Consider the following 27623-nt stretch of genomic DNA (forward strand, 5'->3'; position numbering starts at 1 on the left):
TTTTATGGCGGTTGGCAAACAACTTTCAGGTGCATTACCGCCACCTTCTGGACTGGAGTATGAACCAGATTAAACGACAATCTGTTCGTTCTCGCGTGGTTTTAAGGTCACATGACCAGCTGCACGTCAGCGTCATAGGTCAGCGTCCTCTGCGGCTTATATGGCTGGAAAACAGCAGACTGGGTCGGATACGCTGTCTGACGCTGGTGCAGGTAGGCTGCTAGCCGGTTGTAAGCCTCTAGCAAGTGTCTACAATACTGTCTTCCACTCATATGCCTCGTTGTGGATTAAAACCTTCACCGGATCACAAGGTTTGACAAGTCGGAACTGGTGAGTGTTTGTGTTTTGTTCGGGAGCTAGCATGCCAGGAGCTAGCATGCTAGCACTAGCTCCTGGCTATTGTTTGGGCTCGGTCAGTGTGAACTGATCTGAGTCACCCGGATGACTCATTTAAACTGAAAGTATTTTGAATTATAAAACGCTAACCATTGTATGCTAAATTGTAATGATTGAGTTTTATGGTTATAATATAAACTCATTCACTACAGTGATCAGAAAACATGTACATGTATGATTATTAGACAAAACCGAAGATTGATCAATCGGGCCTGTTTTTACACAGGCCAGGTTCCCATTCCAGGATCACCGTCTCCAGGACTCTGAATGTCTGTCAGGTGGATCAGACTTGCGAGCTAGAAACCATGTAGCACCAAAGGAAACGGCACCTTCTGCTACCTCCTTCCCAACTATGGAGGAGATATTCAGGCCACCAGTAAACCATCTTCACTCTGGATTGGACCTCTCTGAATGGAACTGGATGATCTTTTTCGGCACCATCAAGGAACTGGTTGAATTCCTTGGATAAAGGAAAACACCTTGGATTTCATGAACTGTCTTGACTGATTTGTCTGTAAATATTAATGCATATCACTTATTTTGCACCATTCCATTGTCTGTCACTGTGTTTGTACAAAGTTACCACTCCCTCCAGCAGTCTAACCTAAGTATTTTCTGATTTAATTTGGTTATTTATTCAATCATGCTAATATTCATAAGTAATATGTTACACAGTGTTAACAATTAATGACAAAACATGGCGTCACATCCCAAGAGCCTCATGTCGCCATGAGGAATGGAGACGAGCCGTGACATTGTCGAGGAAGTGGGAGACCACACAGACGGTGGAGACAGGCACGGACACCAAGAGCCCCCTAGTTGGAAGACGGGAGCAGGAGAACCAGGGCACCGTCAGGGTCCACTCTGGGGTCACGGTGACAGTTGGAGACTTCTCGTGAGACAAAAAAACATAGGAAGACAGCTTCCTCTGTAACGGAGACTGCCGAGGAATAAACTGTCAAGAAGCAGGAAACCAAGATGTATGGCGTTATAGTGATGGACATCATGGGGATCATGGCCTTAATTTTTGGGGCAAAATACCTCGAAGGTCAGTAGTAGACCCACAGGAGGCGCACAACAAAACACCTGGATTTCACCAGTTTTGATTTCTTCTTCTTTTTTTTGGTTAAGGTATTGCATGCAAGGATAATTATTCCCTCTGGTTTTCTGTTAGAATATTGCAGCTGGTTTCTCCATCTGTTTAGATTTTATTTCAGTTATTTTTCTTTGTGATGGAGATTTATTTTTAGAAACTTATCGTTTCTGTGGACTACCTTCTAGGTGGTTTATAATTAGCTAGCTCTTTCTTTATAGGGTACTGTAAAAGAAAAAAACAATCTTGATGATTTGGTGGGATTCAGACTTTGTTACATCTGTTTTTTTTTTTTTTTTTTTTTTACTTTGTTCTGAAAATAAACTGCCTCCATGCATTGCATGGCAGGCACCCAATAGAATGTCTCTTTATTATATATTCGATGCCAAGAAAGGATCTATTATTATTGGGGATTGGAGTCACGATGGCGACGCGAAAAACGAGCGAAATTTCCAACTGCCGAAACGCAGAGTGTAACTGACACCAACTGCCGCTTTTTTAGAGTGAGAAACAGGGTGGAATTTTGACCCCAAAATAATTTTGAAATCGCTCTCATGGCTGCAAAAATTGCTCTATTGGAATGAAAGTCGGTCATGACCCGGAAGAAAATGGGTGGATGGATGGACATGGCGTCAATTTATCAGATCACTTCTGATTGACTCAACGAACAAGAATGGTGTACAATCAGGGCCTCACCTTCTTCATCAGGCTGAGAGTTTGCTGCCTGACGCCTGGTGATTGGCTGTTCAGATTGGGAGGGAGGAAATGGCGGATGAGATCCATTTCCTGTGAGGTCAGAACCTCGGTGCTGCGGTGGCTCTCACACACCAAACCCAGAGCGTCCATCCTCACCTGCAGGAACCAGAGAACCAACTCCATGATTTACTGGGATATTTCGGGATTCACCAACAGAAAGTAGGGCGCACTTGTGAAGTAGGGATGCAAAGAATTAATCGACTTACAATTAATTTTCAAGCACTGGTTTATTAGATTAAAATTTGTTCCAATGTGTTAACTATTAGCGTCCCTTAGACGTTCTTTCAGTGTTGTAGTTTAGCTCTTTCTGGCTGTTCTCTGCTGAAGTGCTATGAAGGCGCTCCACAGTTATTCCCTACTTAGTGTTGGGTTACAGTTGTGACCTGGAAAAGTGGGAGAGCTCACCTGATCATGTTTGTGGATGAGTGCTTGTTGCAGCAGTGAGAGCGGGATCAACCCGCCCCACAGACTCTCCTCTGAGGCTGCGGCGACTCCCTGGGCTCTGGCCGCCCGCAGGCAGGTCATCAAGGCTCCCACAGCTCCTCTGCTGGATGAAGGACCTGATAATTCAGGAACACATTGGAATTAGGGATACTAATCAATCAATTATTGCTTAATGGCTCATTAGATTAAAAATAGTTCCAATGGATTAACTTTTATTGTTGTAGTTTGGCCTCTGTCCAGCAGAGGGTGCTGGTGGTCATTCTTAAGCTGTTAAAAATGGCAGCTATCACACAGCAGGACAGAGAAACGGTCCAAACATAGTCTGGTTTGGGATGAAAAATCCACTTTAAGCCCAAGATTATTTATTTTTTAAGATTATTTTTGTAAGAAGGCAGAAATTCTGGACCTTTGAAACTGCAGCTCAGAGGAGGAGCTTCACCTCGGAGGCGGGGCTAAGCCCACCCAGGCATTTTGCACATGCAATCATGCATGATTTCTCAAACATGCATGAAAGAATCAAAGCAACACTCCAGGTGTGTTTTTGATGAGTAAACAACATCATAGCATAACGTAACACTTTTAAAAAAGTCGATTTTAAATAATACTGCCCCTTTAAGAAAATGGCCGCTCAGGTCAATCAATGTTAGATTAACTCATTAATCGATAACTTGCATCTGTACTTGTTAGTCTTCGTTTTTGAGCGATTGGTCACTACTGTGTTAGTTCCGTACCTGTCCTGCAGGGCGGCGCCCCCTGCAGGGCGCGCACCATGTGTGCCAGACTGGAGGGGCTGCACCGCAGCAGCTTGGGCAGGAAGTAGTCCAGTATGTAGGTGGTCTGCTCCGGCCTGGTGTGGCACAGAACGTCCAGGAGGGGGTTCACCCAAGTCCGGTGCCACAGCTCCATCCAGTCCGATTCCCGTGCCGCCAGCTGTGCCTTGTGGCTGACGAAGAGCCTCTCCAGCAGGTCACTGGCATACGGAGCCAGCGTTTGATCGCCCATCAGGTCCAGAAGGAGAGAGGGCAGACGGGGCTGGACGGCCAGCAGGTGCTCCGCCCCGTAGAGCTCCACCAGGCAGCCCAGAGAGCCGTACTTACCCCTCATGTGCCACTCCAGGCCCAGCAGGCTGCGGGTCAGTTCTGCCACGTACGGATCGGAGGCCGGGTCCGAGTCCGCCGGGTCCGAGTCCGCCGGCTTCGTGCACCGATGCAGGAGGAGGAGGTTGTGGAACAAAGAGCGGGTTTGGTGGCGGACGCCGTCCAGAGGATGCTCCCAGTGGGAGTAGATGTGCTCCAGCAGGTGGCGCTGCAGTATGGAGCCACCGCGGAGCGCCACCTGGAGGCTGGGAGGACAGAGGCCCGATTTCTCCTGCAGGCAGTCCAGAGCGGCGCCGCTCCAGAGGGTCAACACCCGAGCCACCACCATGGCTGTGCTGGACTCCTTTACACTGCAAATAAAGAGAAAAACACCTTAAAGGCGACCTGTTAGGCTTCCTTGAACAGGTTAGAGTCGGTTTATGGTCTATACAAAACATCTCCAGCACATTTTTTGCACAAAATCATTCTAAGATAATGAGACGTTAGTCTGGTCAGCTGTTTTAGGGCCTCTTGTCACTTTAAATCCAAATAAGCTGCTGTTGGCCACACCCCGAACTCAATGTTTACAAACAGATGCGCAATTATACAGATGTATATCTTTGAAAAGCAGAAGTGGAGCCTCCTTTACAACCAACAAGAATGCAGCAAGTGGTTTCTGGATGGTAAGTCGACAACAAAGCGCTTGTTTTTTCCAGCAGCCATTGTACAGCACATGCAGCGGTAAAACCAGCTGACTAAACGGGCTGGAGCTCAGTAAAAGGAGGAATTCTGCTGTGGTTGCTAGGTAACAGAGCAGTGCCACTCAATAGCTGGCAGGTTTTTGAAACTGTTCATTTTTTATACACCAAAAAACATTAACTTGTAGCCAAAAGGCAGCTGGGCGGTTTTATTAAGGGGTTGGACTGGTTTTAGCAGCAGTAGAGACCCAAAAGAAAGTATAAAAATGTGCAAAATGGGAATTTTGCATGATAGGTCCCCTTAAATGTAATAAGTAAATAAATAAAAAATAATCATAATTTTTAAAAATAATCTGCAACTAGAACCAGGGTTTGTCCACTTTTCCCACAGTAAAACTGAAGCATTTTCAAACGGCGTACCTGACATCCAGGCCCAGCAGCGTCTCTGGGACCAGCAGCAGCAGCTCCTCCCACTGCGGCCCGGGCAGAGAGCCTTTCCAGCCCAACATGGCCAGAGCGCCGTGGCTCAGATACAGAGCCACACCCGGAGGCCGTCCGCTCGTACACAGAGCCTCGCACCTCAGCTGGAGCCACCGCGGGGGCGAGTCCAAACCCGGAGCGGAGCCACGCAGCAAACTGCTCACCTGATGAAGTCATCAGACACACAGAAACACACAGAATGACTCAGGTACTGATTCAGTGTTTCTGGTTTCTTTAGAATGTCGTAAAAATATGGAGAAGAAAACATTCCTCCCATTTCAGATCAGTTCTTCAGGTGTTTTCACACCTGATAGTCGGTTCAGCAAGATATAAGAGCTTGTTCTCAGTCAAAGGTTATTGAATATTCATAAAAAGCACTAGTAAAAGCAGATTTTTCTCTCAGAACAAAGACATTTTCCCATGTTATAAGTGAAGAAATCTGCCAGTGGAACTAGTACTTTTTCATCAATATTAAGGAATTATTTACTTAAACTCCTGTATCTTTCTGAAACGTTTTCAGTATGCTAAGACTTTTGCACTAAAAACTAGTTAAAAAATAATTGGTTGTGTGTTTGCAACACGATGAAGTAACCAAATCTGCATCTCCAAGATTTACTTCAGTCTTGGAAAACTTATTATTTTCCTCATAAATGTAATTTTTTTTTTTCTTGCAAATGTTTACTTTTACAATATCAAAGAATGTCTTATTTATTTCTTTTTGACAGAGCATCCATGTTTTGTTTATTTAATCCAAGAAATTAATCTAGAGATTTCTACAGAAATGTACTTCTCTGTGGCCAATTTATCAATTCATTTCTGTTTGTTCTTGCTCTCCTTCATAGGAGCTTTTTGTTTCTTCTATTCCAGCTTAAATATTGACGACCAGAATCGATTCTTGGAATTAAATAATTATAAAACCTGATTTAGAAGCTAATGTTAACATTTATTACCTCTGACCAGAACTGAGAGGGTGTACTTTCTTTTTCCAGACGGCAGGACTCACCACTGAGGCGACTTCGTCTCCGGTGCCCATGACGGACCTGATGAGCAGAACCACGGCCATGCCTGCTGTGCTCTGAACCGCCTGGATGAACTCTTCTGCAGGTGGAGAGAAAAACAGAAGAATCCAGTAGATTCAGGTTTGATTTGGTTTTTGATTTATTTCAAACAGGATTTTAGAAACTAGAACAACAGCAAACAGCAGGACAGAGAAAACATGTGCATACACAACCAAGAAATGGAGTGGGAAGAAGTGAACCACCCCTTATCTCAATTTGATTAAATATATTAACACGTTAATTATTGAAATTTGTAATTTAAACCATGTTATAATATCCATGTGCTAAAGAGCCAACAATAAAATTCAATTACATAGACAAAATGATTACAAAACGACTCTCGTCTCATGACAAGAGTAAATACTGTGAATAATAATAATGTTAAGAGTAGTTTCTTTGTTTCTGACCGTCAGTGAGGATGTGGATGTAGCAGCTCAGCAGGCCGCCCAGCGGCTCCGGCGGCGCCGCCCCGACGGCGCCCTGAGATCTCTGGAGAACCAGCATGGACGTTTTCACCGCAGCCAGGCAGGACTGCATGAGCTGGGCCTGAGCGATGTGGCGCCCTGCAAGACCGCTGAGTGACCAGCAGGGGGCGACAGACGAAATGAAAGAACTGTTAAATCCACACAAGCCTGGCTATTCAGTTTGAGTTACTTTAAGCACTTCAGCTTTTTAAATACAATGTTAGAAATACATTAAAAGATGCAGGTAAGTAAATATCTCAATTCTCTTTTTAAGGAAGAAAATAAACACAGTTTTGCCTAAAATTCCTTTAGTTTAAGTTTGATCATTTGCATAAAAATCTAGCAACGTGTGAAAAGTTCACTCCTTTCTGTTCAACTTGACATCAATCTGATCTGCTGATTATTTTTGGATTTACTGGTTAATAATTTGATAACAAAAGAAGCTTAATAGGAGATTTTATTTTTACAGGTTTTGAACCAGTCGAAGCTAAACCCGCCGCTTGACATCTGGGTAAGATATATTTACAGAAAATGTTGAACATTTTGTCTTAAATGCAAAATGTTTTGTATTTTGTACAGTTTTAGCTTAACTACTGCCTTTTTTAGCCTGTGTACTCTAGTTAATGATTAATAATTACTCCATTAGTAGATGATTATTTCAATAATCAATTAATCACAGTTAATCAGATTAATCATTTTAATATTTATTTATATTTGAGTGTTGAAGTAAAACAAATTGAAGGTAGTTGTTATTTTTTGTAATTAAACCAACAACATACTAGTACGAATGCCAGTGAGAAAGCTCCACACCATGATGCTGCCACTACCATGCTTGCTTGTTGGTATCGTTTTCAATCTTATGTGGATTAAGGAAAACCAATAATAAACACAAACTGGAGTATCCAATTATTGTTTTTTAAAATAATATTAGTTCCCATAAATCATTAAATGATTACATTTTAATCAATCAGCTGAAAAACACAGAGTTCGTCTTCATACCTGTTCTGCTGAAGGTATTCCTGTAAAACCTCGCAGATGAATTTTAACACTATCAAAACAAAACAAAGAGACTTTGATGAAATTTAGTCTGCAAAGAGGAAACTCTTCAAACTTTTTAAAATGAGTGGAAACAAACCTTGACGCAGCAGCTTGTTAATACATCTTTCACCTGGAAAAACAAAATAAAACATAAACTCATTGCTTCAATTCAAGTGATTTAATAGGCAGAAGTGATTTTTTTTTTCTTACTTACCGAGATGGAAGCCATCCAAGCAGGCGGCGATGGTGTCCACGGTGTGTGGATGCTGTTCTGAGCACGGAGTGGACAGACAGTCGGACAAACAGGAGGACAGACTATCCACAGCCCGGCCCTGAAGACACTCAGGCACTGAACTGAGAGCACTGAGGAAAGACACAACAAGGTGAGGTCATTTTATTTATATTAAACATTTTTCAGGCTTTAATCTGTGAAAAACATTGAAAAGCATTTTTTTTTTACTACTTTGTGTTGTTTATCCCAGTAAAAAAAGTTCAAGAGATGTGAAATTAAAGGCGAGTTCTACCTGGCTGCAGCCCGTCTCAGGGGGTTCTTTGCTTGCACAGAGGTGTAGATCAGAGATAGGGCGTTCAGACAAGCATCCAGTGCTTCACCAGCGTCTTCCTCACTCAGAGTCTCCAACTGGGATCCAGCCTGATGAAGCATGAACATCTGAATACGCAGAAATTTGTGTTTTCCAGGCACGGAGTGTCATTTTATAGCACAATCAAGTAACTATGTTACCTTCAGTTGTCTTCACGAAGTGATGACAGCATGGCTCCTCTACTAAACCCTTTGACATCGTTTTTAGCAGCGTTTCACTGAAAAGTAGCTCCTACAACGAAACGTGCAGTTCCACCAGATGTTTGCTAATTGTTGCTGGCTAGTCTGAAGGAGCTGAGTGGAAGAGGGTTGCTCTGTGAGGCAGAAGCTCTGAAACTTGGAAACTGCAGCTCAGAGGGGGGGCAGCGCCTTTTTTTTTTTTTTTTTTTTTTTACGAGGAAATGACATTATAACATGATGTAAAGATAAAAAAGTCGATTTCAACGGCTAATGCTATTATTCAATGGCTAATGCTATTATAACGCTACGGACTGACTTTCATAGTTCAGGGGGTCCTGTTTAGCTCCCGCCACGATAATTTAGCTGACCTTAATATTTCCTGTGTTTTATTTTGGTAATTATTGTTAAACTTATTGTTGATGTGTGTGTGATAAGTGTGTCTATAGGATAATTATGTATCTTTCAATACGGGACGCACATTTAACGGCCAAATATGGGACGACTCCGTATTTTACGGGATGGGTGGCAATCCTATTCAGGGGTGCTGATACTGTTTAATACAGGGCTAGAAACGCCACTATTTCACATAACACTACATCATAATTCACGGACCTTTTTAATCAGCTGGATCTGCTGCACGGCGTCAGTCAGCTGTAAGCAGGTCTGCAGGGTCTGGGCAAGATGTTTGACTCCATCTGCGCCTCCGTCCACAGAGAGGGACGCTTGGTGGGGCAAGAAATGAAGGCAAATGAGCAGAAAACTCAAAACTGGAGCATAAAGATTGTAGAAATCTCACCGATAAGCTGGCATAGCTTCTCCTCATCCAATACCACCGCCTCCACTTTAGTAGTTTTCTTCTTCACCACCATGATTTAACACTATAATATGTTGTCACATAATCAGATGTTTTAACTGTATGCTATTAGACATGTTATATATTTTAAAAATCACATAACTGCTTCTTTAGAAGCACAGAAAAAAACAAGCTTTGTTGCTAAAGTTCGCCAACTTTAACAAGCAGCCTGAAAATAACTCAAAGTCTACTTTAAAAAGGCTTTAAAAATAACTAAAGTTATAAAACTGCAACATAATAACGGTAGCAGCTCATAAAATGCGGTTTGATGAAAAAATAAAAGGCATTTACCTCAGTCCTACATGTGGTCTACAGCCTTGCTACAGCCGGTCACTATACCGGATGAAAATAAAACATCTTCCGGTAGATTTTCGCAATAAAAGATTCAGTTCCTAAATTAAATAGGAAATGTCAAAGAGTGACAACAATTTTGTCTTAAATTAATTGTAAAGTAAGTGTGCGAAATTAGAAGATTTTATTTTGAAGCTAGATTATTTTTGACTTTTCGTGGACCCCCCGCAATGACTTCGTAGCAGAGGAATGAAGCGGTACGTAAGCAGGGTCGCCATATTGGAAGGGTAAAAAGCGACCAGTTAGCATATTAGTTTTCATTTCTTAAAAATACAAATGGGCTTTAATTGTCATGCGGGCTTTTATTGTGCGCGGTGTTTAAAATTATTGTTAATCTAAAATGTCCCTCAAGTTGTTCCTTAAACAACAAACTATAAAACAAGGCTCCAGGAAGAGGTATAGTTGAGTATATTTGAATACTAAATAACTTTGAATATTGTTAATGTTAATTTATTTCTCAATGTATTATAATTTTCAGTTTACAGCTTATGAAAGTACAATATTTAAGATTTCCATGTCACCAATAAGTGCCTAATGAAAAAATATTAATCATTGCGTATAGGTTGTTGTTTTTTTTTCCAAAATATGTTTTTAATCTTATAATCGACCCCTATTATAAGATTAAGATTAAATGTATATAATTTACTAAATATGTGTATCATAATAAATTTGATAAATGAAATGTCCTTTGGCATCTGACTTAATAAAAAAAAGCTGTTTATTCCTGTTAATTTCGATTATCTGTACAAATAATGGAAGACTATGGTTATTTTTTACGAAATTTGAATATTATATTAGATGAATGAAAAGTATTCTAATACAAACTATCAATGTTATTTTTGTTGTTGTTATTAGTAGTAGTATTAGTAGCTATATTATAACGGTTCTTAAGACATTTGCAACGCTACGTCCCTGCGCTCCGCGTTTTGATTGGCGGATAATCATTTCAGTCATTGCGGTTGTTGAAAGATGGTGCTTTCAGAGGAACCTCGGAAGTTCGCACTCTAATCGTGGAAACCATGTGACCGCTGGTGGAGTTTGCTGTCTGGGGAAAAAGTCAATTAATAACGGTAGGAAAGTAAGCGTATGTTCATTTAAAACGACAAATCATACTTCCGGCAGACACAGTGGATTTTACCGTTTGAAAATCTAAAAAAATAAAATGTACATTTAAGTTCATTTTCCAACTTGGGAATTGGAAAATCCGACTTCCAAGTGCAACAGGAATGCAGCATGTAGATCCCACAGCTTGGATAAACGCCTCCCGAGCATCTGATTGGACGTATTTCATAAACGCACCACCCTCCTTAATGAAAAAAAAAAAAATCAACCCATTTCCAACTTTTCCCTGTGAGCTGAAATGAAAACCTCCCGGAAAAGAGAGAATGCCTCTCATTTTTCCTCATAACTTAGGATTTTAACACCAGACACAATATGGTCGGACTGAGCATGGCGTGAAGACGCTCTGAAAACGCATCCACATCAGTTTTATAGAAGGTAAGTTGGAAAAAATAGATAGAAATGGCTGTTTTTTTATTACAAAGGGAACGTGGGGTTGAGATTTGGAGCTCTTTTTTTACAACTTAATGCTTCCATATTTATCTATGGGAATACTTAAAGTTTTCTATCATTATCATTTTTATGTTTTGAGTAAGCTAGCTTTAAGTTTCTTTTTACTATTTCATTAAATAAGTTAATGTAATAATCAATAATCATTCTGTCTGAGTCAATTCCGGTGGATTTTTACACTCAAAATTGAATTATTCTAGAAAGTTAAAGAGTTTAAACATTTTACAGCATCATCCTCACATTGTCAATTAGACACAGAGTAAATTTATACTTTTGATTTGTGACCGCAGTTAATATTGTTTTTGGAAAGGGTTGATTTTCACTGGCTTGCTGACGTATTCATACCACTTGAACTTTTTTAAAAACATACATCATCAGTGTATTTTATTGGGTTTTAAGACCATCTCAAAATTGTGTTTAATTGAGAAGTTGATGTCTGTTTTTAAGAAATAAAAATCCAAAAACGATACATTTAATTACCAGTCCTTTTTTACTTTGATTTCTCTTTGGGATCAATATTTAATTTCTCTTTCAATAAAGTATTTTTCAATCTGAATTTGAAAAAGTTTGTAGTTGTAAAACTGTTTTTTTGCAGCAGTTCCAGCTGCTTTTCATATTTTCAATTCAAATCAGAAATACTTGATTTATCCCAAAGGGAAGTTAAATATTATCATAACTCATATCACTGAAGTATCTTTAAGGAGTCTTTATGGATGTGATGCTATGAGCAGGAACAATCTCTGGTAGCAGTCAGTCTTGCAACGATTTTGAAGAGGCTTCTGACTTTCTGAATGTTTTCCACCTGGCAGTCAGGTAGACTCTTAAATTGGGTTGTAGTATCTGTTACAATTTCACCTGGTTTGATTTACTTTCACTGCACTGTGTCAAACAAACCAAACCCTTTGAAAAACCTGTTCCCCTCCTCGCCTGTGGTGGCGCTGCACCAAGAACCACAGAAGGAAACGACATGAAAAACTCTGAAGAAGACACTGAGTGCAACTTCACAAAATGTTAACAAAAATGGAGTGGCATCAGATTATTTTAGCAGTTAAAAGATTTCTCTTTTGTGTTCGGCAAAAGACCACGAGACATTTCTCCCACTAGCGCTGGACTCTGTCGTTTGTTTTGACTGTATTTACCCAGAATGTCCTGCGCTGTAGTCACTTCCTTTTTTCGGAGCGCTCTGTTTTCTGCTTGCATCCACATATGCATTCAAACCGCGCCATTCTTCACTTCAACCCAACAGAGACCTAGGTATGTAAGCGGACCAGAGTTCACTGTTTTCGGCCGCATAAGAGTTCAGAAAAGAACCGGACGTTCTGTACAAGTGAACTCGAGTTGATTATTAAGCGGACTAAACAGGACTGGTGTGAATGAACCCTTGCATGACAGGCTAAACGTGGAATTTACAAGATTCCACCGTAACATGTCCTTGATGAAACCATCAGTTGTTGAGAAACTGCTAATCCACCTCATTTGCTTTTCCCGCTCGTCTTCGAAATTCTGTTTAACCGTATGGTTAGAAAGACACTAGAGTAGGGGATTTGATCCTCTCCCATTATGAAGCTGGAGTGGGGGATTTGATCCTGTCCCATGATGAAGCTGGAGTGGGGGATTTGATCCTCTCCCATTATGAAGCTGGAGTGGGGGATTTGATCAATGGAAAATGATTTGAACTTTCTCCTTCTCTCTCTGTTCTGTACCCATGAAGCCTTCTTTTAAACTCTTCTGACATTTGGTGTTCTTCCAGATGCTATTTGAACTGCTAATTCTTTGATATGCTAATCAGATGCATAACCATGGCAACAATACATTGTTACCATGCTTAAGCAACAAATCATATCTAACGTGACAGAGATTTCCTCCCTATTCTTCTTTGCAAACAAGTTAATTAGCTTGTCTGACCATTAATTTTCAAGACTTCAGGTCAGGTTCAGGTCAGAACTTTAACTAGGTCATTCTAATACGGGAATGTGCTTTATGTTAAGCCGTTTCATAGTCGCTCTGTCTGTATGTTTAGGGTTGTTGAATCTCCGCCTCGGTCAGGATCTAGGGTTGCCTAGTATTTAGCTCCGTCAATCTTCCCACCAACTACATCCAAACGTTCCCACACCATGATCCTGCCACCACCGTTAGTTCCCCACTTCATCTGATGTTCTCTAAAGTCTCAGCTCTAAATGCAGGAGTTGATTTGTTTTTGTTCACTTCATCCTGGTGAGGTATGTTGTGTTAAACTCCCTCCTCTCTCAGCCTGCTGTTTTTGTTTTTCTCACACGACGGCTCTTTCATTTCTTGCCTCCGTCTGTGTTTACCGCGGCCAACCAGCAGCAGAAATAGGGTAGTGGAAAAAAGGGTTTTATGGCCTTCATCCACACATGTTTCTCTGTGTGATGGAGCTCGGGCTGGTAATGAGAGGTTACAGTTGGAGGAGACAGAAAGCCATCATCTCCGTCAGAGATCCTCCTGCATCTCCGCCGCCCGCCTTCCTGCACTCGATGCCTGTTTTTCCCAAAGTTTGCAGTGGAAAATGTGACAGCAGTTCGTCCTATAGGGAGTGTTTTGGTCCTGCAAAGTGATGCAAGGCCGATGCCCAAAGTGGTTCAGCTGGACACAGACCTGGAAAAAACATTTAATGAATTTTCCACCTGCAATACAAAAACACAAAATCTTACCAAGTGTCTTTGGTCTAGTTTCTAGTGCAAATATCTTAGTAAACTTGAAATAAGACAAAACTGACTTACAAATAACTTTTCAGCAAGATATAGAGGCTTGTTTTAAGTAATTAATTTGATCAAACTAAATACTAGCTCCATTGGCAACAAGACATTTAACCATGTTTTTAGTTAATTTATCTGCCAATGGAGCCAGTACTTTTTCATCAATATTAAATAATTATTTACTTAAAACAAGCCTCTATTTCGTGCTGAAAAGTTACTTTTAAGTGACTTTTGTCTTATTTCAAATTTAATAAGATATTTACACTAGAAACAAGACCAAAAAATATTTTGTGTTTTTTGCAGTGTGTTTAAATGATCTTTGTTGAACATCAGCTAACAACAGTGGGTCCATACTTTTTGCCAGAGTTTTTTCTGTTTTTTAAGGATTAATCTCTTCTCTTCGTTACAATATTCAATCCGATTTTAACTTCCTAAAATTAGATGCTAACCCCAGTAAGTCTACATAATGTCATTTTTTTTCTTAATACAGTGCCTTTAAAAGTGATCTGTTATTCTTTCTTTAACAGGTTAAGATAGGTTTACAGGCAATATGTGTTTTTCTGGACAAAATCATTCTTAGATCATGAGATTATCTAAATTGTGCCTATTTTGAGCTCCTTTCAGAAATGCTATTTTAGGAGTCTGTCACTTTAAATCCGAATAAGCCACACACCCACAACTCAACTTTTACACTCACACATGAAAATGTCTGACAACTGATGTGAAATTATACAACCGTATGTTTTTGAAAAGCAGAAGTAGAACCTTCTCCACAACCACAGAGAGTTTAGCCATTGAGCAGCGCATAAAGCAGTGAAGCTAGCTAACCAAACGTGCTGGAACTCTACTTGGGTTGCTAGGTAACAGGGCTGGGCTTGCCTGGGGTTGCTAGGTAACAGGGCTGGGCTTGCCTGGGGTTGCTAGGTAACAGGGCTGGGCTTGCCTGGGGTTGCTAGGTAGCAGCTCAATGCCCGTAGATTGTGACTTAACAATTGGGATGCTTTTGTAACGAATCGTTTTCCAGACAACAAAAATTGCTAAATTAACTTACTGCCAGAAACTGGGTGGTTTTTTAAGCACTGGAGTCATTTGTGAAAAATAGTCAAGAGAGCAACTCTACACTGTATTGATGTTAAGTCAAGCTTTTAAAAATATTTTGGAAGTATTTATTTTTTTTGCCTTTTCTACGACTGATGAAGCGTACACTAAAGGAATGCTTGGTTATTAACATTTTAGGGGATAGTAGTCCGAGAAGAGCCATGAAATGGTCGGTCAGGAGGAATAATAAGACTTTGTTTTCTGTTTCTTACTGCTGCTTCTGTCTGTCTATGTTTCTGGAAAGGCTCGGCATCATGGCAGAGGGGGAGGAGGCGATGAGCCAGGAAGACTGGAAGGAGAGGTGTACGGTTCTGGAGGCGCTGCTCGTGAAGTTCAGGGTCCAGATCGTCAAGATCCGGGAGCTGACCGCAGACAAGGTTGGTCCAGGGCAAAACCAGGCCTGATGAATGCGTTGATGGACCTTTGGTGGTTCTTCCTGGGATGCATGAGGGAGTTTCCACAGTCACAGAAGGTTAATTTTGAATTTCTCTGCTGATTTATCCTAAAGTTTTGAATCATTATCCTGCACAGAGAACCAAAGGTGACTAATTTGTTTCCTCTTGTAGTTGAAACCATTAGATTTCAATTTTAAAAATACAAAAGACTTCAAGATGCCACGTATCCAGAGTCTTTATGAAATTGCAAAAATACAATATCCTACCAAGTATTTTTGATGTAGTTTTTAATGCAAATATCTTATTACACTTGAAATAAGACAGAACTAGCTTACAAGTAACTTTGTAGCAAGACATAAAAGCTTTTTTAAAGTAAATAATTCCCTAATATTGATGAAAAAGTACTGGTTCCATTGGCAGATTGACATTTTTCCATGTTGTCAGTGAAATAATCTTCCAGAGTAATTAGTAGATTGTTTTATCAATATTTGATACTTTTGGCCACTTTTTATATTTCTTTTGTACTTTTATGTGGTTCTATGTTGGCTTTTAATTTTCCCAACAGTACGTGCATCAAGTCGATCCACAGAAATCTAAGAAGTGATTCAACTCATGCCTGTATTGTTTGATGATCTCTGGGAAGGTTCAGCCTCTCATGAGTGCAGGAAGGGATCCAAATTCAGACGGGGAGCCAGTGGTGAGTCTGCTGGGCGCAGACTGGCCTCTCTGGGCCAGCCCAAACCGCTCCGTGGCCTAGATCTGAAGCCGCTCTCTGGGGACGCTGATTAGAGCTCTAATGTAAACATCAGTCTGACCACGGGGCTCCGCCATGCATTGCATGATGGGATTGACCCAGCTCCAGTCAATTACAGATCCCTGCTGCTGCCCCGCTGGACAGCAAAACAAACTCCCACTGAGACTTGAAAATCCGGCTTTGGTGGGTTTGTTCAGCATTTCTCTGCTTCTGCTGATCCAGTCATCTAATATGAATAAGTTTGAGGTATACAATGATTTATTTTATGGGCGTTTTGCTCTTTGATTGCGTTATTTCATATCTTTAAAGAGCAACTAAGGTTAAGAAAGGAGAAACTGTAGCTCAAGAGAAAGGAAACATTTAAAGAAGATCAGTAATCCTTCAGTCTCTCCTGCAAATGGGAGATCACTGATTTAACTTCCCAGCTCTAGAGTTCAGTCAGAGTTCAGCAGACTTCAACTAAAAAAAACAAAATCACGGGAACCCACAAATGTAACAGAGCCTTTCAGAAATATACACACCTCTGAAATCTTGCACAACCCAAAGTTTCATCTGGATTTTAAGCAACGAGCACACAGATTGTGGTTTTAATGTGGAAAAATGTTAAAAACGTCAAGGAGTACAAACATTTTTCAAGGCACTGTCACATTATTAAAGGGGACCTTTTATGCAAAGTTCACATTTTGGACGTTTTTGTTCTTCATTTGCGTCTCAAATGCAGCACAAGCGCTTAAAAAACCCAGTCAGCCATTTTTTGCCAATAAGTAAATTTTTTTGTTGTCTGGAAAAGTAGCTGTTTCAAAAATCTCACGATTATTAAGTCACATTCTGCAGGCACTGAGCCGTTACCTAGCAACCCCAGCTAGAACCAAGTCCCGTTACCTAGCAACCCAAGCAGAACTCCAGCACATTTGGTGAGCTGGTTTTACAATGGCTGCTGGAACAGACAAGTGTTTGGTTGTTGGCTTACTGTCCAGAAACCACTTCCTACATTCTTGTTGGTTGGTTGGTTTGTTGTGCAGGAGGCTCCACTTTTGCTTTTCAAAGATGTACGGTTGTATAATTACGCATCTGTTTGAAGTCATTTTTATGTGTGAGGTGTAACATTGAGTTTGGGGGCGTGGCCAGCAGCAGCTTATATGGATTTAAAGTGACAAGACGCTTTAAAACAGCTGATAGGCAGAACTGATCAGATTAAAATCCCATTTTCAAGGAATAACTTTGTGGAAAAAATGTAATGAACATGTTTTGTATGGATCATAGACCTATCCTAACCTGTTAGAAGCATAATCAGTCACCTTTAAGGGGTTTGTTTGCTGTTAGAGTGTATATGATCCTTGGGTTTCAGCATATTCCTAATAATCACCTACGTTTTTTAACAGATTTAGCAGTTATACTTAAAGTTAATGGTTTTAACTCAACATTTAGATTTATTTGTGCAAAATAGTCACCACATGTAATCTGCTGAGAAGGTTTTAGGAACAAGTCAGGTATGTCTGTGTTTTAAAAAAGCCAGATTTTCAGGATTTGGCTTAAGAAAAGTAGAAAAAGGAGCTTTGTGTGAAGAGTGAGCAGCCCAGGGGAGGAAATACCCGCTTTAGTAAATATTATGTGAATGTGTGTGATATACAGGAAGTGAGTTTTCAGGCTGAGACACTCAGTTATTCTGGGAGCACACGTGTACGAGTGCTGCTCAGTTTATTTCTAAATGGTTTTAATGCTGTTTTTTTGCATAAAAAAGTAAAATTGCGTTGTGCATGGGCGGGTTGCAGCTGTTTGGGAGGGATGTTGGTTTTGGCCAACGGGATGTGAAGCAGGAATAAAAGGCCACACGTTCTCTACAGAGACCAGAGAACGTGTGTGTCACTGTAACTGGAGTTAGTTACATTTTTAACAGCATAACTCAGAGTTTAAGATGGTCTTCCATTTTTTGCACTTTTTTGAAGACACTTAAATCTGACCTTTGAATGAACCAGAACAACATATTTCAGAACCAGGTCTTAACTTAGGGCTCCAATTAATATTTTTATTATTCAGACTGTTACTTAAACATTGTGCTAAAAAAGTTTACACTCTGCAGATTTTTTTGTTTAACCACTTAAACTTATTTTATACAATATTAGGAGTTCTGAGAGGAAAATATTTACAAAGGGTTTTTTTAATCTTTTTTTTTTTTGCCGTTGTTTTTCTAGTTTTAATCAGTTTTGCGGCGAAACCTAACACTGCTGCTGTGCAAGTTACTCAGCAGGCTGTTGCTAGGTAACCACAAGTTACTCAGCAGGTTGTTGCTAGGTAACCAAAGAGTGAGTGAGTTCGTTGATTCCACCAAACTTGCTGGCTATGAAAGGTTCAGCAGTTAAAATCTTTTGTAAGCCTACATTACCCAGAATGCTGTGCAGGTCTGGGAATTATTGAATAATAATATAATAATAATTTTGGGGACATAAATTCAGCTGAAAGTGAATAAAAAAGTTTTGAAACTGAAAAACAAAAAAGATTTGAAGCAAGAAATGCTTTCAAACAAAAAATAAAAATAAAATAGAAAATGAAGATTTGAAACTGAAAAGAAATTGAAACTGAAAACAAAAAGTTCAATTTGTCAGATTCTAATCTTTTTTTTTTCTTTCATTTGAAACTTTTGCTCCTTCAAATGAAGGAGAGAAGGTGCTACTCATACAACAGTCAGTTCCCAAGAACTAAAATTTCAAGAAGATGCGTAAAGTGCTGTATCATGTACTAACATTTCAGTTTGTTTTCTTCTTGCTAACATCTGCTTGCGTTTTGTCTGCAGCTTCCCAATTAGCTCAACACAGACACATCTGGTTAATTGACCTGTTTCCAGCCCTGAGCACAAACATTAAGTTCCTGCATCTGTCCTGATCTTTGCTTCCTGGTTTTAGGCGACTGAGCATCATGGTGAGGGTTGGAGAGCATCTGTGCCGGTGTTCTTGGCGAATGTTTAACATGCGCAGCAGCGTGTGGGTCGCAGCCTACAGAAGGAGGCTTTGTGAGCTGGCTGCCTGGCCTGCAGGGTGTAGTTCAGGGAGAGGTTGACCACGCTGCGGCAGCTCAGGAATCTCAGGAATGAAACTGGGTTTTGGGCCTGAAGGGAGAAATTGACTGTAGGTGAGTCCAGTGGAGGCGGACGGGGAGGGAAGAGCTTAACGTGTCTGAAATCCAGTTTAAACTTCTTCAGCTTCTTAGCCTGAAGGTAAAGGCGCTCACTTACAAACAGCCAGAAAATAACCATATTCCCCATTTCTTTTTTGTGTCTCTCTGCGTTGTTTGTGTCCGGTGATGTGTGTGGACCCCAGCTGTAGTCTCCAGTAAACTTGGCCTGTAATTGGTCGGCTGTTTTGGTGCCAGATGCTAAATGTGTTTTAAAGAGAGGCGCATGTGGTTTGCCGTTTGTGGTGCAGCGGCAGATCTAAATACGGAAACAGCGTCTCAGTTTGGGTGTCATGGTGGGTTCGTCTGCTTTTACTCAAATGTTCAGGCTGTAAAAGAAAATGTTTGGGTATTTTTTAGTTATCGTTTGGTTTGAGAGAATCGCCTTCAGCGGCAACACCCAGTAGCGGTTTCTGGTAATAATAATAAAAAAAAGACCGCTTTGTCTTTTTCTTCCGCCGCTCTCTGCTCACGGTTGCTAGGCAACATAAGTTACACTAAGGTGGAGGCTAACAGCTAGCTGAAGGCTAGCCCTTCAGCTTTTTCAGAGCTTTTTCTCTTCCGGTCGTCGATATTCGTGGCTTTCGAAGGACCTGTCCGAGGTGGACCGGGTCCTTCGAAGGATGCAGACCCTGAATTCGGACACGGCTATTCTAAGAAATCATTTTGTGTCACTTAAAGTGTGTTATAGTAAAATAATTTGCCGCGCTTCATCGCCATTGCCACTTTGCCTGAACTGCCGGTTTGGACCCGTAATGGTGATATGATATAATCTGATATGGTGGACCATGAAGGAAACGCCGGATCCATCCTTCACATCTGGGGAAACGAAGGACGCATAATTCCTTTTGCAAATAAAAAAAATAAAAAAATTGACATTTTTCCCTAAGATGTATGTTTTTTGTACAATTTGGTGTTTTTTTGTTTGTTCGGGTTTTTCTTTTTTTTTAGAAAATTTGCATTTTTGAGCCTTAATACTACAATTTATCAATTACTTAATAAGTCGACAATTCATTCAACTAATCGATTTGTCATGATTATCCTTATTAATCGTTTCAGCCCTATTTTCCAGTTTGGCTTCATCTTTATGTGATATGTAATAAAACATTGAATCTTTTGTGATATTTTGTGCTCTTTAGGTTGAATGGAAATAATTTCAGAACCTGGTAAAGAATCAGATCATTTATGTTCTTTTGTTAGTGGTAGGGCTGCGTGCTCTTCCTGTTATGAGCAACAGAGGACTTTGCATTCATGGTAACTGGGTGGAAACCGCTGGGATGCTGTTTTTAGCCTCAAGGTGTGTGCAGGCAGAGGAGAATGGGATGGCGCCGCTCCAGTTTTCCTTTAGGTTCTGCTGACTTCCAGAGCTCCGGTCAGACCGGAGGCGGACACGCCCGGCCAGACGACCTCACTGTTTCCACTGCATGACCTTTAACCTGGCATTTCACTCTTATTTTAGGTAACTTCAGGGTGCTTGAAACCCCTTAATATCAATTAGGTGATTCCAAGGTTTGGAAAGTGATTGATTTCTGTATCAAGTCCTTGAAACTGCACAGTTTTGTAAGAAACTGCAATCTAACACTCAATTAAAAGCGTAAATTTAGCAAACTTTATTGTCAAAACCTAATAAAGTGACACAGAATTTTTTTTCTTATCTTAATGTTAGTTACCAAAATTATTTCTATTTACTTAGTTCCAGAAAACATTACAATAACATTTTTTAGAGATTTTTTTTAACTCTCTTTGTAAATTGATGACGTTGTTTGCATAGACATCATAATCAATTTTTCAGTTGTGTGTGGTTTTATTTCCATTTTATTTATTGATTTTGGTTGTCTTTTATTTTGAAATTTTTAAATATCTACTGTTTCTGGTCGTAAGTATTCTTTACAAAATTAAAGTTTATTGGTCTTTGAGTGTGTAAACTTGCATTAATCCCATTATCAATATATTACTTGAAAATGTTCTCAAGCAAGAATATTATCATTTATTGCAATAATTAGAGAGACAATTTATCATCCCGTAAAATTTAGTGTGAGAGGCCTAAATATGACCCAAGTGGATCATATTTAGAGAGAAAGTTTGCTGGCAGGATGAACTTTCACCTTGAATCAGACCTCTGAAGAGCTGCTGAGGAGATTCAGACATTTGGTTCAGGTGTGTTGCAGAAACATCTACAACTTGCAGCAAAGTAGAGCTCAACCTAGACACCCTGGCCTTAAATCACAGATAATCTGTCAGGATGAAATACGTGTAAAATCCCCCTGTAATCTTTCCTGAATTCATGTATATTTCTACATGTGGCAAAAAATCCAAACTGTAAATTTCCCTACACATTCCTGCGTTCTCCGCCCCTTCATGAATTTGCTGAGGGTTGGGGAAGCTCCCATCAGAAGACACTGGGAATACTCTGCTGCTTCCGCCGCTTTGAGCCGAGGAATGCCAGAGGAATGCAGCGCATGAAGTCATGACTCCTTAACTCCAGAGCCGCCCCGTCAGCCCTGAACGGGTCTGCGTACACTGCAAAAACATAAGTAAAAATCCTACCAAGTAATCTGCCTTCTACTGCAAATACCTCAGCATACTTGAAATAAGATAAAACTAACTTACAAGTAACTTTTCAGCAAGATAGAGAATCTTTTTCTAAGTCAATGATTCCTTAATATTGATGAAAAGTACTAGTTTCATTGGCAGGTTAATTCACTTATAATAAGAGAAAAATGACTTTTCTTAAGTGAAATAATCTGCCAACGGAACTATTTTTTGTCAATATTCAGGAACTAACTTAAAATAAGTCTTATATCTTGCTGAAAAGTTGCTTGTAAATTAGTCTAGACTTACTTCAAGGAATGATAAATGAGCAGTGTTTCATATCGGTTGATATTGATACTTGTTGAAATTTATCATTATTATATATTTTTTGTTTTAAATATATGAAATGCTGCCAAAATGGTGGCGTGACCATTCCTTTTTTATCCACAGTTTCACTCCATGCCGTTGTTTTCTTTTTCTTTTTAAGCAGTTATGAGTCATAGCGGCAAAACCTGAAACTGGTCATTGCTAGGTAACCAAATAGTGAGTGAGTTGCTAGGTAACCAAATAGTGAGTGAGTTGCTAGGCAACCAAAGAGTGAGTGAGTTGGTTGATTCCATCAAACTTGCTTGGCTCACTGTGAGAGTTTGAATGGATAAAGCTTTTCCTCTGCCTGTATCCCCCAGAATGCTGTGCAATTCTGATTCAGATGTATTATCTATTATCATGTGTCTATCACAATATTGTTATTGACTTTCTTTTCCAGTCCTATTATTATTGGACAATATGGCTGAAAACCTATCACAACACAAGGGTTTCATATAAATTTACATAAAATGAAAGTAATTCATGAAGTTTCTTTGAGAGAAGAAGATTGATTAATTATTGTGCTATCACTTCATTACTGTCGGGGGAAATCGTTGAAGATTGAAGATCCTCTGTAATGTTTTGTAGATCCAGCAGCTGGAGACGCAGGTGATCGATGCAGAGAAGCGAGCATTTGCTGCAAACCAGCAGGTGAGGCTAAAAACCTTCTTCCTGTTTGTGGTGAAAGCTCTGCGTCTTCACATGTGGTTATACGCTGCGATCCCAGGTGAAGTGGATGGAGGAGAAGCTGAAGGCAGCAGACGGCCATCTTGGAGACTCTGAGATGCGTTTGTTTCAGCAGTGCCAGGAGCTGCAGGCCTCGGTGCAGGAGAAGGAGGAAGTGATCACCCAGCTGGAGCAGCAGCTGGAGGAGCAGGTAGAAACACAGATCTTCAAACACTCTACTATTTGTTTTCACTCTGTTAAAGCTGCAGCATGTAACTTTTATGAAAAGTATGTTTTTATTTATTTTTTAAATAATATAATACGAGACAGATAATCTGTGAAAAGCTTGAGCTCCTCTATTTTCTTCCTGAGCGACTGTTGCTGTCTGAAGACATGCACCGCTCCCCACCAATCAGAGGCAGGAGGCGGGTCTTAGCACTGTCAATCAATCTCATGTTCAACGACGGATAAACATGACAGGAACAGCATTTATCCGCCATTATCAGTAGCCATGCTAACTAGCTTTAGCATTCACAAAAGGCTGTGCTAGCTTTTCTGCAACGCTCAGATCTGTAGCGTAGCAGAGAGCAGGAATTGATAGTCGTAAGACCCACCTCCTAGCTCTGATTGGTTGTTTCTAGTTACCACTGGCAGTACACTTTTTTTCTCCACAGATTATTGGTCTCTTACTGTACTATTTTAACAAATATGTAAAATAATATTTTTATAAAAGTTTCACAATGCAGCTTTAATTTCAACAGAAACGGACTCGACTCCAGGATGCCAAGTCAGTGGAGGAGAAAGCAGCTAAGATCAAGGAGTGGGTGATGCTCAGGTTGTCAGAGGTAAGAATGAGATAAAGCAGTAGTAACATTTATGCTTCAGAGCTAGCAACGTGTTTTTCTTTAGTTTGAGGTGGAGAACACAACATTAAGAGAAACCAACAAGAAGCAGGAAGCTCAGATCTTGGAGCTGCAGAAACAAGTGCAGGGTAAGATGCACCGACTCCTCGCTGCCACTGCATGTCCGCCGGCTGCAGGTTTTCCTCCTCTTATCTGTGTTTGCACTTGCAGCCTTTGAGCAGAGGTGCAAACCCGGGGAGGCGCAGCGCCTCAGCAGCCTCACGTTTGGATGCTTCCAGGTTAGGGGTAAAAACCCCCAGGTCCTAACCGGGCCGGCGCCATGTCAGCGGACCCTCAGCACACAGGAAGAGATAGATACAAGGCGTAAGTCTTCACATAGCGGAAACTCTTATTTCTTAATTTATCTAAACAAGCAGGAAGGCACAAACTTAAGAAAGTAGCAAAATGTACATTTATGTTTTCATTTATTAATTAACAATCAAATGAAACCTGAAACCGTTAGAACAGAACTGTGTTGCACAGCATATCTGCAGGAAAATGCCACTCACAACATGTCCGCAATATTGACATCCATTGGACAGTAATGGTCATTTTCCTTTCTCTGTCCTGCTTTAGAGTTTTTTTAGGACTTTTGGTGCAGTTAATAGGAACATTGGTGGTATTTAGAAAAAAGATAAATAACATACCCAGGTGAATTAACTCAAATAATTAGAATTATTTTTCCCTGTCATAAGAAAAAAATTGGGTTCATATTTAGATTTAGCTTCAGATCAAATATTTGGGTTGCTAATGTAATATTTAACTTGTAAATTTAATATTTTGTCTGCTAACTAAATGTTTACTTTGTAGCTAAATATTTAGTTAAATTTAAATAGTTAGCTTATTAACTAAATATTCAGTTTGAAGCTAAATATTTGAGTTGCTTACTATATATATTCTTAGCAAACTAACTGTTTTGCTAGCAAGCAAAATATTCAGTTTGCTAACTTAAAATGTAGCTTGTTAGCTAAATATGTAGGCAGCAAGCTAATTAAAAGTAACAAACTGGTGACTGTCTGCTGGACAATTGTCATGTCTTCTCAATGTTTACGTAAGTTTTTATTGGTGAAATATAGACATTTTTTAAAGATTATCAGACATGAAACGTAGCATTTGTCTGTAATTTATCTATTAAATGTATGAGTTTAATTGTTTAACTGAACTATGAAGATAATGAGATGCACCAGTCCAGAGTTGTGCCACGGGGACCCTGACAGCACTAAAACTGTTTTGTCAGGAAAATGTTATTTCTCGAGTGTTTTATTGCTTTTCAGTGAAAGTTTCTGTCTGTTTTGGCAGAGACAGGCAGAGACGTCCACGAACAGAACCAAAGTGGGTTTGGGATTTCTCCGCAGGAGGACAGCAGCGCACCAAGGAAAAGTCCTGAAAATGCTTCAGAGGGGGAGGAAGTGTGTGAGGGCAAAGGTCATGTCTCCGGGTTCAGCCGGCCCTGCAGCGAGAACTACCTGACGGCTTCGGACGACAGCAGCTCTCTGTTTGACGATGACATGCAGCGCGCCGAGCGACCCGTTTTTGGCCTGGTCCAGCTGTCCGACGCGGCGCCGGCAGACGGTTTGAGCGGGGCGGAGGCTAAGCTGGAGGACTGCGCCTCCGAGGAGCTCAACCAGCGATTTCAGTCTCAGAGACTCGACTCCTCCTCGTCTTCCAGCGAGCCGACCACGCCCAGCCCCATCCTCACGCCGGCCCTGACGCCGAAGCGACCCAACGCCCCTCGGGACCCAACAGACAACCCGGCTTCCCCCAAACAGCCGCGTCTGAGGACGCCCGCGCCTCTGGTGAAGAAACACCTGAGCCAGCCGCCCGTCGGCAGCGAGGCGGCACACGGACAAACACGCAACGCGCTCAGCATGCTCCGCCCCCTCCGGCCGCAGGAAACGGACCTGGACCTGGAGGACAGCATGGAGACGGGAAGGGAGACGCCTCCGAGCTCACCGACATCCAACCAAACGTCATCCGAGTCCGGTTCTGAGAGGCCGGATTGTGACGCCTCAGGGCCGTGCAAACCCCCGACTCCTCCACTGCACAGACTCCCGTCCTGGGTACGGCTGCAAAAACACAAAATCTTACCCAGTATTTTTGGTCCAGTTTCTAGAGAAAATTTTAGCACACTTGAAACGAGACTAAACTAGATTACTGGTAACTTTTCAGCAAGATTTAGGAGCTTGTTTAAGTCAAGAATTACTTAAAGTTGACCGATTATGCTTCATTGAACTTCATTGAACAATTAGGGAATTGTTAATATCTGTGAAAACACATGTAGTTTCCTATTTTAACAGTTCAAACACCAAATATGTCTTAAAGGTGACCTATTAGGTTTCCTGGAGCAGGTTAATACAAAACATGTTCATTATATTTTATGCACAAAATAATTGTTAGGTGTTGAGATTTTAGTCTGCTCAGCTATGGGCTGTTTTAGGGCATCTTGTCACTTTAAATCCAAATCAGTTACTTTTTATTGTAATGTTTTCTGGAACTAAGTAAACAGAAATAATTTTGGTAACTGGCTAAATACAGTTACTTTGTGTAATTTCAGTCGCATTTACAAACACCATAAAGAAAGTGGTGTTTTAAAGAAGTTACCTAAAAAAGAAGTAACAAATGGTTTTATCATCATGTTTATTGTTATCACAATAGTACCTCAAAATATTACAGTTAAATTCAAAGTATATACCACCCAGCACTACATGTTATAAGTGAAGTAATCTGCCAGTGGAACCAGTATGTTTTAAAGTACGGAGGAATTACTGACCTAAAACCAGCTCCTATATCTTGCTGAAAAGGTTATTTCAAGTTCACTGAGGTATTTGTACTAGAAACTAGACAAAGAATACTTTTTTGTACTTTCCAGTGCTGTAAAAATCTACTTGTTGATAAAGCTTTGTGGCGTTTTATGCTGTAAACGTTGCTCCTCATGTCCCTGACAGGAGAGTCGTATCTATGCTGTTGCTAAGTCGGGGATCAGACTGTCTGACACGTCGTGTCCGGGTCATCCCAGCAGAGGTAGGAACCTTTGAGAGAAACTTTTTGTTTCTCTGTTGTTCTAATGAAACTGGGAACTTAATTTATTTAAACGTACGTTTTTCAACCATATTGTCCAGCCCTATAAATGATTAAAGCTAATTTAATCTGTCATCTGGATTAGAAGAGTGGTGACATGTTGGGATTAGGAGGCTAATGGTTGAAAACGTTGACAGACTGAGGTGTCATCCCTTCAGATCCCTCTCTGCAGGCGTCCTACCCCGCCTTCGTGATGTACACGTCGCTCGTCTATAAAAACATGACGGCTCCAGTCTACACCACGCTGAAGGGGGTGAGTGCAGCCGGCTGTGTGCTGATGGGCAGCGCAGCAGAGCGGACTCTAATTGGTCGGTTCGTCCGCAGAAAGCCACCCTGCTGAGCAGCAGCCCGTTCTCCGACGACTCGTCCAGCTCAGACGATTCCTCCAGTTCAGGAGAGGAGGACGGATCCGTCTGCAGCTCCCACAATTCCTCTGGGTCCCGGAAGGACGGCAGCCCAGGAAGCCCACGCTGCCTCAAGAGAGGTACAGGCGGGCGGAGGGGTCAGAGGTCAAAGCTGCTGCCTGAAAGGAGCATCCATCCATCTGTTGGTCCATCCATCCATCCATCCATCCATCCATCCATCCATCCATCCATCCATCCATCCATCCATCCATCCATCCATCCATCCATCCATCCATCCATCTGTTCCTCTGTTCACCCATCCATCCATCCATCCATCCATCCATCCATCCATCCATCCATCCATCCATCCATCTGTTGGTTGTTTGGTCCATCCATCCATCCATCCATCCATCCATCCATCCATCCATCCATCCATCCATCCGTTGGTTGTTTGGTCCATCCATCCATGCATTTATCCATCTGTCCATCCTTCCTTTCTCCCTTCCTTCCTTCCTTCCTTCCTTCCTTCCTTCCTTCCTTCCTTCC

General features: G+C 40.9%; 2 protein-coding genes and 1 long non-coding RNA gene across 6 annotated transcripts in view; 2 read left to right on the forward strand and 1 right to left on the reverse strand.

The window, feature by feature from the left end:
* Positions 1–9501, reverse strand: part of thada (THADA armadillo repeat containing) — a 56189-nt gene extending 46688 nt beyond the window's left edge. The window contains exons 1-13 of the mRNA XM_015057796.1: positions 9429–9501; positions 9081–9172; positions 8897–9006; positions 8028–8155; positions 7718–7866; positions 7601–7633; positions 7465–7513; positions 6409–6575; positions 5947–6041; positions 4884–5107; positions 3421–4136; positions 2651–2805; positions 2186–2341 (exon numbers count right to left, since the gene is read on the reverse strand). Coding sequence (XP_014913282.1) covers positions 2186–2341; positions 2651–2805; positions 3421–4136; positions 4884–5107; positions 5947–6041; positions 6409–6575; positions 7465–7513; positions 7601–7633; positions 7718–7866; positions 8028–8155; positions 8897–9006; positions 9081–9153 — 2055 coding nt within the window. The 5' untranslated portion in view covers positions 9154–9172; positions 9429–9501. The remainder of the gene's footprint in view (positions 1–2185; positions 2342–2650; positions 2806–3420; positions 4137–4883; positions 5108–5946; positions 6042–6408; positions 6576–7464; positions 7514–7600; positions 7634–7717; positions 7867–8027; positions 8156–8896; positions 9007–9080; positions 9173–9428) is intronic.
* LOC106963079 (uncharacterized) lies at positions 147–944 on the forward strand. Its single transcript, XR_001428119.1, has 2 exons — positions 147–330; positions 623–944. It is a non-coding gene; the product is annotated as an uncharacterized LOC106963079 (long non-coding RNA).
* Positions 9502–10830: 1329 nt separating the features above from the next.
* plekhh2 (pleckstrin homology domain containing, family H (with MyTH4 domain) member 2) overlaps positions 10831–27623 on the forward strand; it is a 37652-nt gene continuing 20859 nt past the window's right edge. The window contains exons 1-11 of one of the 4 annotated variants that reach the window (XM_015057798.1): positions 10831–10985; positions 15117–15249; positions 22676–22738; positions 22815–22964; positions 23515–23598; positions 23663–23744; positions 23827–23979; positions 24955–25715; positions 26601–26676; positions 26892–26986; positions 27058–27217. In XM_015057798.1, coding sequence (XP_014913284.1) covers positions 15127–15249; positions 22676–22738; positions 22815–22964; positions 23515–23598; positions 23663–23744; positions 23827–23979; positions 24955–25715; positions 26601–26676; positions 26892–26986; positions 27058–27217 — 1747 coding nt within the window. In that variant the 5' untranslated portion in view covers positions 10831–10985; positions 15117–15126. The other 3 variants (XM_015057797.1, XM_015057799.1, XM_015057800.1) reach the window with 3 other exon arrangements.

The sequence above is a fragment of the Poecilia latipinna genome, unplaced genomic scaffold (genome assembly GCF_001443285.1).
Source record: "Poecilia latipinna isolate Pla-1442-1.1 unplaced genomic scaffold, P_latipinna-1.0 Scaffold1492, whole genome shotgun sequence".
Lineage (NCBI taxonomy): Eukaryota > Metazoa > Chordata > Actinopteri > Cyprinodontiformes > Poeciliidae > Poecilia > Poecilia latipinna.